At 42.9% G+C, this 17,455-nt stretch overlaps 7 protein-coding genes across 7 annotated transcripts; 5 read left to right on the forward strand and 2 right to left on the reverse strand.

Moving 5' to 3' along the window:
- Nucleotides 1-472: 472 nt before the first annotated feature.
- Nucleotides 473-1,608, reverse strand: EAF01_004068 (uncharacterized protein; the record flags this gene model as incomplete). The annotated part of the gene is made up of 4 exons (XM_038912322.1): nucleotides 473-634; nucleotides 687-1,012; nucleotides 1,062-1,263; nucleotides 1,324-1,608. The coding sequence occupies 4 exons, from the start codon at nucleotides 1,606-1,608 to the stop codon at nucleotides 473-475; spliced, it is 975 nt and encodes a 324-aa protein (XP_038772006.1).
- Nucleotides 1,609-1,978: 370 nt separating this feature from the next.
- Nucleotides 1,979-4,134, forward strand: EAF01_004069 (uncharacterized protein; the record flags this gene model as incomplete). The annotated part of the gene is made up of 4 exons (XM_038912323.1): nucleotides 1,979-2,215; nucleotides 2,291-2,576; nucleotides 2,625-3,311; nucleotides 3,362-4,134. 4 exons carry the CDS (start codon nucleotides 1,979-1,981, stop codon nucleotides 4,132-4,134), a joined length of 1,983 nt encoding a protein of 660 aa, XP_038772007.1.
- An 831-nt stretch (nucleotides 4,135-4,965) lies between these two features.
- Nucleotides 4,966-6,772, reverse strand: EAF01_004070 (uncharacterized protein; the record flags this gene model as incomplete). The annotated part of the gene is made up of 3 exons (XM_038912324.1): nucleotides 4,966-6,382; nucleotides 6,451-6,689; nucleotides 6,755-6,772. 3 exons carry the CDS (start codon nucleotides 6,770-6,772, stop codon nucleotides 4,966-4,968), a joined length of 1,674 nt encoding a protein of 557 aa, XP_038772008.1.
- A 1,769-nt stretch (nucleotides 6,773-8,541) lies between these two features.
- On the forward strand, nucleotides 8,542-10,048 carry EAF01_004071 (uncharacterized protein; the record flags this gene model as incomplete). The annotated part of the gene is made up of 2 exons (XM_038912325.1): nucleotides 8,542-9,342; nucleotides 9,398-10,048. 2 exons carry the CDS (start codon nucleotides 8,542-8,544, stop codon nucleotides 10,046-10,048), a joined length of 1,452 nt encoding a protein of 483 aa, XP_038772009.1.
- A 418-nt stretch (nucleotides 10,049-10,466) lies between these two features.
- On the forward strand, nucleotides 10,467-12,305 carry EAF01_004072 (uncharacterized protein; the record flags this gene model as incomplete). Its single annotated transcript, XM_038912326.1, has 5 exons — nucleotides 10,467-10,612; nucleotides 10,831-10,970; nucleotides 11,623-11,772; nucleotides 11,933-12,039; nucleotides 12,120-12,305. 5 exons carry the CDS (start codon nucleotides 10,467-10,469, stop codon nucleotides 12,237-12,239), a joined length of 663 nt encoding a protein of 220 aa, XP_038772010.1. The 3' UTR covers nucleotides 12,240-12,305.
- A 459-nt stretch (nucleotides 12,306-12,764) lies between these two features.
- EAF01_004073 (uncharacterized protein) lies at nucleotides 12,765-13,589 on the forward strand (the record flags this gene model as incomplete). The annotated part of the gene is made up of 1 exon (XM_038912327.1): nucleotides 12,765-13,589. One exon carries the CDS (start codon nucleotides 12,765-12,767, stop codon nucleotides 13,587-13,589), a length of 825 nt encoding a protein of 274 aa, XP_038772011.1.
- Nucleotides 13,590-13,851: 262 nt separating this feature from the next.
- On the forward strand, nucleotides 13,852-16,179 carry EAF01_004074 (uncharacterized protein). Its single transcript, XM_038912328.1, has 3 exons — nucleotides 13,852-14,200; nucleotides 14,326-14,447; nucleotides 14,526-16,179. The coding sequence occupies exons 1-3, from the start codon at nucleotides 14,123-14,125 to the stop codon at nucleotides 14,662-14,664; spliced, it is 339 nt and encodes a 112-aa protein (XP_038772012.1). The 5' UTR covers nucleotides 13,852-14,122; the 3' UTR covers nucleotides 14,665-16,179.
- Nucleotides 16,180-17,455: the final 1,276 nt, after the last annotated feature.

Genomic DNA, 17,455 nt, shown 5'->3' on the forward strand with positions numbered 1-17,455 from the left:
TGTTGAGCCAGGGTCCCAAAGTCGATGAGCTCGCTACTCCAATATGCTCATATATCTGAATACTTACGTCAAATTTGGACGGAGACCCTTCTCAAGATCTTTATCCAATTCGAGCATTTAAAAGACGATAAAGACGACTAAGACGACAACATCACTTGATGTTCTGATTTAGACTAACAATGCGAGCTATCATTCAACGATTTCTAATGATAGCTCAAAAGTTTACCGCATGCGCAACAAAATTGCATCATTAACAACCATCGCTAATTCATATCGATGCTGGTGAACAGTGGAATAACAACAACTTGTATTGGGTATTTTAAAACTTGTATTCTTACATATTTGCCTCGTCGTGCCAGCCTAGCCTTTTCACCAAAGAGCAATTTAGATCAACCCCAGTAGCGATCCAATTGATCTCGCTACTGTCATTCTATACGCCAATGCAGTACCAACTCATATCCGAGCCACTAACTCACGCTCTTGTAAGTCCCCACATGAAGATCAATTGTACAGGGTATGAGTAGATAAAGAGAAATTGTGTCCTTCGGCTCTTCTGCGATCGTGCAACTGTTTGCATGGTCCCTCGCTCATCAGTTGAGTTTTCGGGAAGCAACACGTATTTTAAGGATCGTAACTATCATATCTATGTCAGGGGCATGAAGAAATGCTATTTGGGGGGAACATACCAGAAACAAAGCATTAGCGAGGAAAGTGTAACTGAAAACAGTCCACCCAATCCAACCGCCAGTTCCTTTTCCGCCGTTGATGATCTCACTGACAACTAAAGTGGCAATAACTCCAACGAACTTATATCCAGAGTACGCTACCAAATCAAGTAGCTGGGACTCGTTGGAAATTGATAGGAGGTAACATCCAAGCTTCAATCCCAGAATTTCAATAAATACAATGAAAAATGCCCATCCTGCCGTTGATCCAAGAAGTTCTGGTTGAAAAGCTCCTCTGAGGCCGGCCAAAAGTGTGGAAAGGAGGATATAAGTTACAAGTGCCATTACTGTGAAGATGTCAATTTATGGAGTTTGCGCCGGGGCAATTAATCATACCTGGAATATACATATCTGGACTATTGAGATCATCTCTTGGAGGTAAAAACCACCCCTCTTGACCGCTGGGGCCAATCGATTGTTTCCTTGACCAAGGCTTATGTCTCCATGGGAATAGGACTAAAAATAGCTTGTTGACCACATATCCATTCGAGACATTGAAGTAATGTTTCAGCGCCGAAACATTGATATATCGATTGAACTATCTAGTTGTCAGAACTGCATCTCCAATATATAAATATATGTATCCTCATATACTAACGTTTTGTTCCACATATTCTGTTCCATGCTTTAAAGCTGTTTGTCCAACTTGGAATCCCATTTGCGCCGTAGGATCATTTATGAAGCCTCCATATGCGCCAAATGCGCCAGCATTTCCTGGAGCTTGTGGTTGATAAGGGTTTCCATAGCCTGACTGATGCTGTTGTTGTGGCATTGGGGGAGGTGGTGATCGTAGCTGAGGCACTGTAGAGACATGTTGAGGTACCGGGTGATGGAGAGGAGGAGAGTTTGCTGGTGGGAAGTTCCCATAATTTGATCTTTGCATATTGACGGTCTGGCAGAAGTAGACGTATAGCGTCTGCTGCGATTAATAGTACGAGAAGTGGAATAATAGGGGGGTGGAAGTGGTATAACTATCATACAATAAGTAAGAATCGCGCCCAGGTCGAACACATTTCCATAAACCATTGAGCTTTGGGTGGCTGCTATAAGCATCTATGGCGGCCGCTTTATCAACCGACGTTTATCAGCTTATCGGTGATGCTTGGCACAATCATTCTGTGTGCTTTAGAAGAAAGTGTCCATATGAATCCATAATCTTCTTTGATGGACTCCTTTTAATAGTGCCACAGTGTTACATCCTACGAATCTATTGTTACGACTCTAACGGCTGTTACGAATTTCTAATACTTAAGATGTTGGATACTTTTGAGATCCTCACTACTTCTGGAGTGGTACTCTGGTCAAAACAATTTTCCCCCGTCAGCCCTGCGGTTATTAACAGCCTTATCACGAATGTCTTCATTGAAGAACGAACCTTACCCGGTGCCGGAGTTGCAGATGATATTTCTGCTGCGAATAATCCTCCTTTCAAACACGATCAACATACTCTGAAATGGACGACGTGCAAAGAATTAGGCTTAATATTTGTGGTATGCAAAAGTGGTCTTGTGGCGCGACTAACTCCATGGGATTTTCGAGGCTTCTCGTGCTAACTTGTCTTGCAGGTTGTGTACAGGTCATTGCTACATCTCTCATGGATTGATAAATTGGTGGATAATGTCAAAACGATTTTCGTGGACTTATATGGTGATCAATTGAGAAAACCACACACAACTGTTGTCGAATGTCCTTTCGACGAATATTTCGATCAACAAGTGCGGGAGTTGGAGAAGAGTGCTTTGAATCAAGATGCTAGAGTTGCAGAAGCTTCTGCATTCGAAGAGTCGATCCCCTTGATCTCTACGACCTCGGATAATGAGCCTCCGCCAATGCCTGGAATACCCTCGAGAGGTATGCGCCAGTGTTTCTCTCAAGCGCAAACTTACTAATATCTCATAGGACAATCAAAGAACAATGTCAAAGATATCCCTTCTCCCGAATCGACTCCTCTTGGAACACCTAATTCGCGACCGAGTACACCTGCGAGTCATATATTGAGCGCGAAAGCAGGACCGGGTGGAAAGGTTTCTCGAAGAGCTCGAAAAGCAGCCCAGACCCCTACGTATGCTTCATCCGGCGACGAATCTCACAGAAAGGGTAGAAGTGTAAAAACCGGACCAAAGAAGGGAAGGAAGTGGGATGCAGACGGGATGGCAGATGAGGATAGCGATACCCCCCTCGACTATTCTGCTCCCGCGAATGGGGCTACTTCGGGGGAGGATGAGGGTCGCCCGGGTGCTGTGGAGGGAGTTGAACAAACCTCATGGGGTTCAAAAACTGGAAAGGGGCAGTTCGTATTGAAGGATCTTGAAGACGAGGTCCATTCGATTTTGGATTCCGCGAATGCGAAGAAGGCAGAATCTAGCGCCCCAGCAGCTGGCCTAGTAGGATCTGGGTTCAGTGCTATTGGAGGATTATTTAGAAATGTGGTCGGAGGAAAGACTTTGACTAAGGAAGATTTGGACAAAGCCATGAAGGGAATGGAGGATCATTTATTACGAAAGAACGTCGCAAGAGAAGCCACGATGAGATTATGCGAGGGTGTAGAACGGGAATTAATAGGAGTGAAGACTGGAAGTTTTGAGAGTATGTATTGCACTTATAATTTTTGCCTGAGCGTCACTGACCATTTGCAGGTGTTCAAACAAGAATCGCAACAGCCATGGAGGCATCACTAAGAAAAATTCTGACTCCTACCTCATCCCTTGATCTCCTTCGAGAAATCGATGCTATTGTCTCGCCTCCAGCTTTGTCGTTGAAGAAAAAGAGGCCATATGTCATGTCCATTGTCGGAGTCAATGGTGTTGGTAAATCCACAAATCTTTCCAAGATTTGTTATTTCCTTCTACAGAATAAGTACAAAGTTCTCGTTGTAGCTTGCGACACCTTCAGATCCGGAGCCGTCGAACAATTAGCCGTTCACGTACGAAATCTGAAAGAACTTACCACCAGAGAAGGTGGTCAAGTAGAACTATATCAAAAAGGCTACGGAAAAGACGCCGCAAACGTAGCCAAAGACTCCGTCACCTTCGCTGCCCAAGAAGGCTACGATGTAGTCTTGATCGATACAGCCGGACGACGTCACAACGATCAACGACTCATGTCCTCGCTTGAAAAATTCGCTAAATTCGCTCAACCGGATAAAATCCTCATGGTAGGCGAAGCACTCGTTGGTACAGATTCAGTCGCGCAAGCAAGAAACTTTAATGCGGCATTTGGCCAGGGCAGATCGTTGGATGGATTTATTATTAGCAAATGCGATACCGTGGGGGATATGGTGGGCACCCTAGTCAGCATGGTGCATGCTACGAATGTACCGGTGCTGTTTATAGGCGTAGGTCAGCATTATAGCGATTTGAGGAATTTGAGCGTTAAGTGGGCAGTCGAGAAATTGATGGCCGGGAATTAAAAGGGGGGATGTGCCTCCTTGCGTTAAGTCATCATTCTAGTACTTTTAACACTACATACATATACCTAGGTATCTTCGGCTCGTGCAAATACATAAATCGAGAATTCCCGTCCCGTTATATACAAATCAGATATCCGAATGAAATGAAAATTAAAGTTCGAAAGCTCAATCAATGACCCTCTCATCTGATCCTCCTTGAGACCACAATGGATGTATATATCAGTTCTTATTAGATCATCGTCTGAGACTGGATTGTAGACATAAGGAGATCCTGAATCTAACTCCCATTTTTCTCTTCCTTCCCTGATTCCATTCTATTATATTTCTTTCTTTTCTGCTCAAGCCATCCATTCATCGACCTCCAAACAGCAGATTATAAATGATCCATACAAAATACAAATGAAAGCTAAAATATCAACGGGATATCTATCCATATCTATATCTAGACCACCAGAAAACCGTTGAATAAGAATACTTATATGATGAAGGAATTGTGATGGAATATGTGGGCTGAGTATACTTGCGCAATGAGTATCGAAGCTGAACTTGGAACTTAGGACTTGAAATATTTGATAAGGAGGTTAGCGAATCTATGCTATGGTTTTTGGGGTCATAGTAATGGTGGTTTGAATTCAGAATTGAAGGTATATATATGTGTAAGTCCCTAGATAGTAGATAGATGGGGAGATGGGATGGGATATTCAGTTGCTATCTTATTATTATTATTGTTGGTACCAAAAGTTCAAAAGAAGGGGAAAGATTGTTTCCTAGACTTCATTAACAAAATTCCATTATTATTCTAAACCCATAAAAATCATAATCCAATATCATCTAGCAAACCGCTCTATGTACTCCATCACTCATTGGTCTGTTTCCACCCTTTCCTTGCCCCTTTCCATGTTTATGTCCTACACTTCCATGATTCTTCTCCGCGCTTCCATGTCCCTTGCTTAAGTGTTGACTCAAAATACTCAAGTCTTGCTTATCATTCTCGATCAAATTCTGCGTCGTGGCACAGATATCCGAAATCAATCGATCCAACAGATCGAAACTCATACTCTCTCTAACCACCACTCTTAGAATCTCAGTCTTTTCCTCGTTTGGAGGAAGTGGGTAGTTGGGGATAATGTATTGTTTAGCGCGGAGAAGATTGGAGATAGTCTCTTGCTCAATGTGTGGAAATTCTTTCTTAAATTCATCTGAGAAGCGGAACGCGACGACGGGGAGACCGGCGTTGTAATCAGCGGACGTTTCGTCTTCTTTGCTGAAGACGGAGGCGCTTAGGCCTTGAAATGTGTGTTCACCTTTCTTGCGGTGAATGTCGGAGACGCATGTGTACCATCCGGTGGCTTCGAGAGATTTGGAAAGGAGACGAGCGTTGCTCATGCAGTTCTCCATGATTTGACGGTAACCATTGAAACCGAGATGGATGAGGTTATAGTACTGAGCGATAACTTGAGCACCTGGTCGAGAAAAGTTGAGAGTGTAAGATTCTTCTGTTCCGCCTAGATAATGGAGTTCGAAGACAAGATGTTTAGGAAGGTAAGACTCGTCGCGCCAGATGATCCAGCCTACACCTGCGTACACGAGACCGAATTTGTGACCGGATGTGTTGATAGATTTGACTCGTGGGAGCTCGAAGTTCCACTTTGGACCACCAGCTTTAGCATGGGTGAATGGAGCTACAAAGCCTCCAGACGCAGCATCGACATGAATTGGGATATCAACTCCAGTCTTAGCCTCATAATCATCTAAGATTTTGGAAATTTCTTCAACTGGTTCATAATGACCAGTGTATGTACTTCCTAAAATAACGAAGATACCAATAGTATTCTCATCGATATTCTCCTTGACCAATTCCGGATCAAGTCTGAAGTTTGACTTTTCAGACACAGGAAGAATTCTAGCCTCGACCTCAAAGTATCTGGCGAATTTCTCAAGAGCTACTTGAGCATTCGAGCCCATGATGATATTTGGCTTGGATTTATCTTTTCCTTCAGCCTCACGCTTTTCTTGCCAACGTCTCTTCATAGCCAAACCACCAAGATGGATAGCTTCTGAAGAACCAGTTGTTGCAGATCCAATAGCTTTCTCTCCCTTTTGTGCTCCCCAAAGATTAGCGATGATGGAAACACATCGGGTGTGCATTTGCATCATTGCTGGATATTCGTCTGCATCGGACATGTTCTTTGAAATGTTCTCGAACATTAATTGTTCAGCATGAGTTTCCATGTATGTACCCACGAAACTGATGGTGAGGTTAGCAATTTTAGACCGGCTTCATGTTCCTCTAATGATCTAATCAACTGAACATACCTTGCCAAGTTTAGATTAGGTCTTCCATCGAGATCCAATTCATCCTTCAACATCTGATGAACAGCATCTGCTGGTGCTCCCTCTCGAGGTATTTCGAACTTGGAGATTTCTTGTTTGGAAGCATATCGAGTCGAGTATGGGGTAATATGAGAGGTTCCTCCTTTGGTGTGCACATGCTTTTGACCGGCTTCTTTCATGTGCATATTCTGTAGATTTTGGATAATCTGGTCAGGGTCAACCTGAATTGGAGATACGGTCAGTATGAGGAGCTTAGCATTGGAAGCATGAGATAACACCAACTTACATGGCGTGCGAGAGACATGGTGATTATATTGGATTAGAAGTTGCAATGGTGGTATAGTATTTGAAATTTCTAGCAAAGTATGGGATAGAGAGTACGTTAATAGTATTGAGAATATCGAGAAGGAAGAAGAGGTTAATTTGATATGTCAATTTCTAGCTGGTAACACAACAGCTTTATTGAAAAGCATCAAACAACCAATTCACTCACTTGTCAGAGCACCTTAATGAAGATGACGACATCTGATGAAATGGACTCAATTGTAACTTGCAAGCACGGGCAAGCACCAGCCACTAAGTACTTAAAGACCACATAAAGAGAGTTTCTTTTACCTGATGAATACTTGTTAATCCAATTGAAGTGGCTTTCCAAACATGCTATTCATAGAAGCATGGATTGACTTATGGTGAAGTTTGACTGCTTGGATCGAAAAGCTCCGCCAAGCGTCATAGTGGCTCCACGGGATATATGGTGAAAAAGCTTGTTTCGTAACCCTGCTATGAGTGTGAACGGTTCTTGAAGCTTGAAATGATAACGATGGAAGTGGTATTGATTGAGAAATTTCATTCATTTTAGAGCAGGCCAAACGAAGCTCAAAAATGCAATGAGATGATTGGAGATATTGGAGATATTGTGGAAGGTGTTCCAGGTGTGTTAGATCCTGGCCAACTTCGAGCCAGATTCTATCAGGCTTTTTGAACCGCAAGCGTGTCGATGGAGTAGACCTTGTTAAGCCAGTGATACCAAAAACGACTAACGGGTGTAGACAGCCAAGTATTAGAGTAAGACTTCTCTCAGAGGATAATCTCTTTATAAGGATATATTTTTCGGTCCCAGAGTAGAAAATTGGAATTGCCACGGAATATAACGAGGATACATAAACACCACAAAAACCGGTATCTTTATAGAGAGATTTTACTATATAGAATAATCCACCTCTTCCACCTCTTCCACCTCTGCAACTTGGATACTCCAAATTTGAATACCCAAAACACTAGGTGGGTATCTAGCACTCCCCCTCACAGCAGCTAGAATTATTTACGATGTTGAATAGGCGAGTAGCTTCCATGCCTCCCGTCCGATGTCTCCTGTTTCTCACCAGACATCTACTCTGTATACGAGAGACCACCACCACTCAACCTTTGCACAACTTTCATTAAAATCTTACACAGAATGCCACCTACAATTGTTCATCAATATCTTCATTTCATCGGACTGAGCGGACTTTCATTTCACACCTTGTCCGTCGGTCTCTGCAACCTCCGATCGAGGGGTAAATGTCAAATGTCAAATGAACATGAATGATTGGCTGGTAAGCTGCATAGAGCAACAAAGCATCATGACGCCTCCTCCTCTTTGGATCGATGATGTTATGGATTTCGTATTCTTACAAAGAAACACGCAAGGATTGACTGCCTTCTAGTCCTTCTTTGGTACGAATATGCGTATGGAAACAAAGTCAAGTTTGAAAGGAACATAAACATATATCAATTGACTTTGCAATATTTGTCGGTGCCTCGGGTGTCACTTCTGTTCGCGTTCTTAATATATATCCACATCACATTGATTAAATCTTCACTGCCAAATTGACTCGGGCTGATTGGCATTCGCCTTAATCTTCTCAGTAAACGAGTCGAACCGAGTTGTCTCTGTTTCAAAGCATTTACGCGGTGTGAGAAGGCGTCATTGAATCGCTAGTACCTTGGCTCTGATCACAGCATTCCATTGTATTTATACCTACGATACTGCCCGCCTCATTTCTCTTTCTTCCATTTATCAATCATATCAACATGAAGTTTTCAACTACTCTTTTGCCCTTTGCGGTAGTTTCTTCTGCCTTGGTTATCCCTGACGAACAGATAACCAATCAGATCATTGTCGAATCTCAGAAGTCTTCAAAGACCTGGCTTGATAGAGTTCCAGAGATTAAAGACAACCTTATCTCTCATGCCGAAAACTCCTTGAAAGATGCAATTGCATTCAGCGAGAATGCCTTTGACAACGCTATCGATACCCTTTCTGAGGCCGGTCAAAAGGCTCAGAATGTCATCGAGTGTCACCACTCAATGTCAAAGTTTGATATCTCCGGCTGGTTGGACTCTGCCATTTCTACCGTCGAGGATATTGATATTTTCGATCATCCTCATGAGAAGCCTCCACATCACGAGAAGCCTCCGCACCACCCAAAGAACCCACATCACGGTCATGGAAAGCCTAACAAGACTGTCTATGAATTGATTGCTAGCAGCAAGTACACTACCAAACTTGCGAAGCTTATCAACGAATATCCAGATCTTGTCGATGCTTTGAACGGCACAGCAGCAAACTACACCGTATTTGCACCAACCGATGCGGCATTTGAGAAGATCCCAGAACAACACAAGAAGCCTTCAAAGGAGTTGATCAAGGCTGTCTTGGAATACCACGTATCTCCGGATTTTTACCCCGCTGGTCGTGTCCTCGTCACGCATACTATTCCAACCGCATTGAAGGAAGGCCGTCTTGGTGACGAACCTCAACGTCTTCGTGTGGGTTTAGGTTTAAAGGGATTAGCCGTCAACTTCTACAGCAGAATCATTGCTGTCAATATTGTATGTTCCAATATCTCTTCCCATATCAAGACTATGCTAACCTGAATTTCACTAGTTCGGTACGAACGGAGTAATTCACGGCGTCGATTCACTTCTCCTACCACCTCCCCCAGTCCTTAAGATCATCGAGCTCCTTCCTAGCGAGTTTTCAACTCTCCAACTTGGTCTCGAAAAAACTGGTCTTTTCGATGACATTGCTGCATCTCATCATACAGGAGGAACATTATTCGCACCCAGCAACTGGGCATTCCAGAAGCTTGGTCCTAGAATCAATGCGTTCCTCTTCAGCAACTACGGTCAAAAATACCTGAAAGCTCTTCTCAAATATCACGTTGTTGCAAATCAAACTCTCTACTCTGATGCTTTCTACAAAGCCAAGTCTGATGATCAGAGCATCAATGAGGTTGATGGAATCGATTCTGCGAACATCCCCAAGGGACATTTCCACGTTGATTTACCTACCTTGTTGAAAGATAAGAGTCTGAGTATCGATGTTGGCAGATTTGGCGGCTTCATCACCATCAGAATCAATGGATTCAGCAGCGTTAGTGTTCAAGATGGTATTGCAAAGGATGGTGTTATTCATGTTTTGAGCTCCGTTTTGATTCCACCCAAGACTCCGGGCGGAGAGATGTGGGCTGGTGAGGAATTGGAGGTGGAAGATTTGATGGAGAGGTTGATTCCTTACATGAATGAGGAATTGTAAGTAGGGGTAGCCACGAAAATGTAACAAGCGATCAGGATTCGGAACACGGAACATGTATAATACTTTTCGATATCGAAAACAAATAAGAAATAACAGACTTCGCAATCAATGTCTTTCCTTTAATTTTGTTGTGCAAGTTCCACTTCTCGTCACATTTTCTGAATTTTGGCACCAAAATCTTACTTGGTGACGTCGGTGCTCGCCGTATGTGTCATAATTCAATCATATATAGAGTACTTGATGTTTTATACTTGTCAACTTGTCAATTATCTTCCTATCTGAATAATTCTTCGATATCCTTCTCATCTTCATCTCCATTCCTCTCAAATCCCATCCTCCATCCTCCATCCTCCATCCAACAACTAGCCACTCCAACCATTCCATTCCACCTCAAGTACAGTTACACATTACCCACACAATGAACTCAAACACCACCAAAATCGAATCTTTGCCCTGTAATCCTTTGGAAAAACAACAAAATCTTAAACTGGCCCCCCTGTCTACAACCGAACATTTGGATGATTTTTGGGAAATTTGGAGAGAGGAAAGGGGGCTTGTTTGGTCGTCTGTTTTTTTTTTCCTCTTGTTCCTATTTTTCCTCTTTCTTATTTCAAATTTCTACTATTCTACCTTTTCTTATTCTCCCTTTTCTTTTCCTTTTTCTTTATTTTAGTACAAAGAATGAGAGATGGATTGAGGAAGAAAAGGGAGAGGAGGAAGAGGAATGGTAAAAAATAATACGTGAGAAAGGTTTCTAACGAAGTTCTTCTACAAAAAAATAGAACACAAGTCCCCATGAAAACAAAAGAAGATGCACTAGAGTTTTTGCAACATATTTTACCGAGGACGGAAGAGAATCCGGGGGGGGAGGCGGAGGGAATTGATAAATTTGCGATTTTGCTTCAGGGCGAGGGGGAGGGTGGTGAGTTGAGCTTTTTTTTTTTTTTTTTTGAGGGTCTTGAGGGGTTTGAGTGTGGTTTTCTGTTTTGTTTTTGTATGGGGTGAGGAGGGGTGACGTGTTGGAGTCTCTTTGGTGGGAGATGGGGATGGGAAAGGGGGGGGGGAGGAGAGAAGTGTAGGGGACAGGGCTGGGAATGTAAGAGAAGAACGTCGGTTCTACGTGAGAGAGGTGAGAAAAAGGGGAGGGAGGTAAGCACACCTGGAAGTTTCCGGGGCAGCTTTAAATTTACTTGATGATGCTTTATTTTTGGGGACCAAGCATGAGATAACATTGCTCGGGGAGAGTAGAATCTTCATGTTGAGCTTGCAGGATAAGTTCTCTCTTTAATCCTTGCGTAAGGATCGAATGAGAGATGGTTCTGTGATTTTGAGATGAGGGAATGAAGTGTGTCAGCTTCATAGGAGTGGAGGGAGTTTAAAGTTTAAACTCATACTCCGGGTTTCGACTCTTGAAGAGACGATCTCGGGATGATCTTCAAAAGCTTGAGGCTTTACCTCATACCATTCTTCTCAAACAGCCTTGTATATCTTGGTTCTCATCCGTCCGCCCCTCCCCCCCCATCTCTCCATTCCATTATCTTCATCACTTCTCCCTCCCCAACTAATATCTTCAGACCGACCCAAATGCGTAGGTTTCGTTGGCACCAACCGCCCATCTCCCGAAGGTCTCGAAATGGGATACTGTGTGAATCCCGATTATTATGGTAATGGATATGCTACGTGGGGAGTAACTGAGTTTTTGAAGATTTATTGGGGAATGGAAGGTATGATTTCTCTTTTTCTTTTATCTCTGTTCTTGTCTGTCCTTTTCATCCTCGGTGTAAAGTATGTTTAGGAGAGAAAGATTCCCTCTTCCATGGCCAACCATAAGCTCCCCTCTAGAAAAAGAAACAGGATATACTAACACAACCATCCGCACAATAGAGAGATCCCATATCCCGCACCTCGTCGCAAAAATTGATCCGAGAAATAAAGCAAGCGAGAGGACAATAGCCAAAGTGGGAGCGAGAAAAAGTGAAGTTCTTAAAAATGTGAGTCTCTTTTGCAGAAGGATTTTTGTTTTGTGGGGAGAGAGATGGTAAGGAGACTAATGATTTTGTGATATGAGTAGTTTTACTCGAGAAGGATAGATGAGGGAAAGTTGAGTGATGTCAGGTGTTGGTACTTGGATAGACCTGGTGTCGGTGGGGATGAGGAGGAAAAGGGAAAGGGAGAGGAGGAGGGGAAATGAGTGGGAAGTTTAAGCTGTTAGGGAAAGGTAATCTTGAATTTGATATAACTTCGATCGGCAATGGATTGAACAAGAGTTCTGGGCTCAGAAAATGTGGTGCCAAAAAGCTTTCTGCCTATTGAATCTTCTGAGAAACCGAACCTGACGATGTGGTGTTGAACAGTAGTAACGGCAGCATCTATGTTGACTATTTCAGGTGTGATCCATAAGTTCTAGAGCATCAGGAGTGTAAGAAAGGGCCGGGCAACCAACTGATTGAAGACGCCGTATGTCACCGACAAATCGAAGGCCCATTGGAGCTCATAATGTGGTGTAGTGATTAGTGGAATTAAAATGAGTGAATTCAAGTAATATCATAGCTCAGCTTCGTTGGTAATTCACTCTTTTGTATTGTACGGCTTATGACATTCTTTTCATCTATAAAGTCCACCGTCCCTTCTTTGAAATCTTTGAAAACAAAATTTTCAATCTCGGCCCTCAACTGACTTGATCACCAAAGTCGTTTCCCATACTAAAAGCAACGGCATGGCATCAGCAACGACTCAAGATACCTCCCATTCATTTCTAAGAGTTCCCCTCGAGCTTCGTCTTAAAATATGGAGATTATCGTTCCCTGGACCCCGGTCGATCCGCATCTCTCTTATTGAGGGTCATTTCATGAGCAATACTAACACCCCTACTGGCCTTCGCATCTGCAAAGGATCAAGAGATGAGACTCTGAGATTCTATAAGCTTTGCTTTGCTGCGGACCCTTCGAACGCCCGTATATACTTCAACGTTGACTGCGATGTACCACACCTTTTCACTCAACCCTTGGATCCATACTTTTATAATCTACACATGTTTAATCACCTTTTCAGGCCATATAATATGGGCGCTCCTCTAGCCACATACCTCAGACTCTTTAGCATAGCTCATGCCTCTATCAAAAACGATATTAAAGCCGTCTGTTTAGAAGATTGTAGGCTCCTTACCGGTGAATACGAAGCTCCTCCCATGCCTTTGTTTGGGCCAAATTGTCAGGTGCTTGACTTCCAAGGAATTTCCTTCCGTACGCAAAAACTGGATCACGGCGAGATTTCGCAACAGAGCTTGCACCAACGGATTGGAGATGTATTTGGCACTTCAAAGTTCGCATACGTTGATGGTCATCTACCAATTGTTCCTATTGGCTGGGGACCAGTTCCTTCCTCTGAACCCTCAGATTTTTTTGCTCCCCTCATCGAACAAGTTTGGGCCGCGGATTGTCATGGATTCAATGACATTGTCTGGCAGTTTATTGAACATAAGGTCAACAAGACTCGTGAGGATTACCGAAAGGCTGACCAGATCAATCGGTCAGCTAGGTAGTTTAGAGAGCAGTCCAGCAAGTCTTGATCTGGCCAGTCTATATTCGAGGATCATGAAGGTGTCCTACACGGAGAATGAGATCCATCGTTTGATATTCAGACTCTCGACAATGTTCTATAGGAACAGCAATAATAAAATACCAATAATAAGACGACGTACATTTATACAAAATAATCATGGCCCGTGCATACCCATTTGTTTACAATGTGCTTTCTGTTAAACACCCGCGGCTTATTGCTGCGCAATATAATTAATATCTCAAGATATCAAACTTAAAGAACGATAATACAAAACTTCCCTTGTTTTTCGAAATCAAAAGATAAATAAGTATCTGCATTCACCGCGAAAAGAGTGCTGTGGTAACTCGGATCAAGTCTTTCTTGATAATTACCTACCCCTCCATAGGTCCAAACTATCTCCTGCGCAACGACAGACTTATCAGCCGTCTCGAATCTTTAGGATTCTTTATTTGGCATTTTGATTTTCGAATTCTTTACTCAATCTCGCAATCCTCCCATCTATTTCCTACGACAATGTCATCCAGACTTCCCAGCGGCGGCGCACCTCGTCTTTCCACTGCACCCAGTAGTAGTACCAAACCACGACAGCTGGTATGATTCCCAAGCCCCTCTAGATACTCTATCAACATTTCATTTTCACTTTGATACTCTGTCACTCAGTACTTTCGTCTCCCATTCAAAACAACGCATACAACAATTCTAACTAACAACCCCAGTCTCATCTACACGCACAACTCGCCCAACTTTCTGCCAACCTTGGTGATCTTGAGAATCTTCTACGAAATACTAGTATACAAGCTGAGTCTATTCGAGGCTTGGGTGCTTATCATGGAGGACTGTAAGTTTACTGTTTCATTCTTTAGATTCTTCAAACCGAGTTCTACAGAAAGGATAAGGCTAACAATTTCTCCATCAGATTCATGGCTGCAAGCAAAGTTCTAGGAGAAGAGACAATCGCGGGGAGTGCACAGCAACAACAACAGGGACAGGGGCAAACAAAAGGAAACAGCAATCGGGCAGCAGAGCGTAAGGAGGACTCGGACTCCGATTTTTGAACGTACGTTTCGCCTACGAATAGTCTAGGAGACAGGAGGCATGTGGATTCGGGTACGAGAGCAAATATTGAAACCTACACACACGCAGTAGGATATCAAACAGCCAGTTCCGGCATGGGCAGAAAATTGCCATCCCATTCAAGACTGCGATTGCCAATAGGGCTCTCGGCATGCATATCTATCTCTTCACGGCTCTATGACACTCTAACTCACGATCCTTCATGAAAGACTGAGATAGTAATCTTATCTCCGAAGCTCTCGTTTCTCATGCTTCTCTCTATCTTGCGTCGACCAAGGAACGTAAGAAGCAGAAGCAGAAGCAGAAGCAGAAGACGAATCTCACTCTGGAGGGCTTGAATCACCAACCTTTGTAGTAGAGAAAGGTTCGAGAAGATTCAAACGAGTCATCGTTAATCGATATTGGCGAGTGAATCGTTTGTTCAACGGGGAGGATAAAATTTAAAATTATCAAACTAAGCTCCCTATATCTCCCACCCTACCCTCATTTCCCTAGCCCTTGTCTTTGCTCATAACCAATCAATGGCTCAGCAAATCCCTTAACTTAATGACTTTTTCAAAAAGCTGGTCTATTTCGATTATGAAGATGTCAATCGTTGAATATCGGCGCAAAAAAACAAAAGATAAGCTCCCTCGCGTGGGGTCGAACCACGAACCTCTCGATTTATCTGTGCGAATGAATGGCTTCACTTAACAGTCGAACGCGCTAGCCAATTGCGCCACGAGGGATGTTTGATGCTGAGCGAGCCGCATATTTTGTTATATAAATCCAAGAATTAAAAGGACCCACATCAATTCCATCAGAAGGTGGGGGACGACATGCACTGAAGACCGACAACCCACAGTTATCCAATCCATGTTCGATATGGCAACCGGCCTCCAAATAATATCTATGAAAACGCGTCTGAAGAGAATTTGGATATCCGCTGGCAAGAATGTGTTTTTTCGTTCGAAGAATATGTGGGTTTGGAATAATGCATATACAATGCTGTCGCTTTTATTTGGGTAAATGAGGGGAAATTACAAGGTCTTTGCCAGCTTATATCGACAACCCCTAAATGATCAGAAAGTCTTATTCATGGAGCTTTCCTTCATTCAGGTTGATGGTACATCTTGTCTTCAAAAATTAGGGTTTGCAAGTTGGTAGAGAGCAGCTCCAAAAGACTCGTCCAGTTGGCGATGCAGGTAACTGGGATTTGGCTCGTAGTCAAGAGCTTCATGCTCACCTTGAGTTTGGAATCAAGATCTGTGGCATACTGTTTTGAATACTGTCAAAAGACATTACAATCCTTTTCCATGGTGAAGCGTCGTGACTTGCAATGTAAATGGCAAAGAAGTGTGATAATGAAGTTGTGTCATTGTAACATCATCAACTTCAACTTTTTACTTTCAATAAATATAGGCAGCAAGAGTTCTGCTTTTGACAGAGGTCATATGAAAGATCTATCCTCGCACTACTTGCTTCTGTGCCATTTCCCCAATGCAACTTTGTCCAGTGAACCACATCCATGACTTTCACATATATTCTTTGCCAGGCACGACGTGTAGAGAGGCGTTGGACAACCGTAGTAAAAAGTGCAACAAGAGCTGCGGCTGAGCCGTTATCTCGTCATAATCGATTAAGAGCGTGAAAGCTCCTTTACTCAAGGCGTCCCAAATGAGGGTCACACCGCAGGACTACCTGATTATATTCCGCTGGGTCAGTAAAACAATCAATATCGAGAGCTCAAGACTATCCTATCCTAGCCTTATATCTCCGATGATATAATCCCAAATTCTGGATTCAACTCAGCAATCCAACTCAATCCTTCCCATCCCAATGGTCCGTCAACTCGGCAACTCGTAGACTCATGTATCTGACAATTTCTCTCAACATCATCGCCCTCAACTGTGAAGCCTTACCTGTAGTCCCCGCAAGTAGAGTCTTCGCGATTCAAGCTCTATGCAAACGCCTTACCTTTCACATAATCTTTTTTAGCCAATGTCTAAGATATTTAAGGCGATCTTATCTAACTTAGATGGGTTATGGTAAATACCAAATAATGCAAACCCAGTAAATCAGATTTCACTTCAATATCTCTCAAATAATGGCACGCCGGTCCCGTGAGACTAGAAGAAATTTTTAAACCTAGACCACTCACAATAAACTACAGTATCAATACAGAAGTACGGACCTTATCTAAACCTTTAATATGAACTTCAAAATCACCAAATCCAACCTAGGCCAGTTCGTTACTCTATCTACAAAGTACAATGAATGCTATGATAAACACATTCGGCAAAAGAAAGGAGAATACCGATTCGCCTACCCCTCATCTCCCCCACTTAGAAGTCTCACCTCGCTACCCTAAAATTCCCATCTCCACCTTTTCCCACAAGATTTTCTCCCCACATTCACCACTACTCAGAACCTCAAAAACATGCTCTTCTACACATTGTAATTATAATCAAAGTTAAGAAAAAAGAAGAAGCAAAAGAAAATTTAAGTCAAGGTGGTCCTCAACTCGCAGAATGCGGCTTCTGTGGATCGAACACAGTGCCTCCAGATAAACAAATTGACTCTATTAGGTTCCTGAAGTGAACTTCAGTCTGGCGCTCTCCCAAGTGAGCTAAAGCCGCTTGGGTTTGTGTTGTTTGTTGAAGGTGCGAAAGAAATGGAGGTATATATATCAAAGTCAAAATTAGATAAAAGGAGATGATGAGGAAGACCAGGATTGGATTGGGGATGGGGAAAGACGATCACTACTATTGGGAGAATATGTAAACGCATGTA

The sequence above is a fragment of the Botrytis porri genome, assembly GCF_014898465.1.
Source record: "Botrytis porri strain MUCL 3234 chromosome Unknown BPOR_005, whole genome shotgun sequence".
Classification (NCBI taxonomy): domain Eukaryota; kingdom Fungi; phylum Ascomycota; class Leotiomycetes; order Helotiales; family Sclerotiniaceae; genus Botrytis; species Botrytis porri.

Excerpts from the sequence above, each read along its gene's own strand:
- EAF01_004074 (XM_038912328.1), top strand. The coding sequence starts at position 14,123 with ATGTCATCCAGACTTCCCAGCGGCGGCGCACCTCGTCTTTCCACTGCA. Across the intron at positions 14,201-14,325 it reads GTACCAAACCACGACAGCTG|TCTCATCTACACGCACAACT; the intron begins GTATGATTCCCA and ends TAACAACCCCAG. Across the intron at positions 14,448-14,525 it reads GGTGCTTATCATGGAGGACT|ATTCATGGCTGCAAGCAAAG; the intron begins GTAAGTTTACTG and ends TTTCTCCATCAG.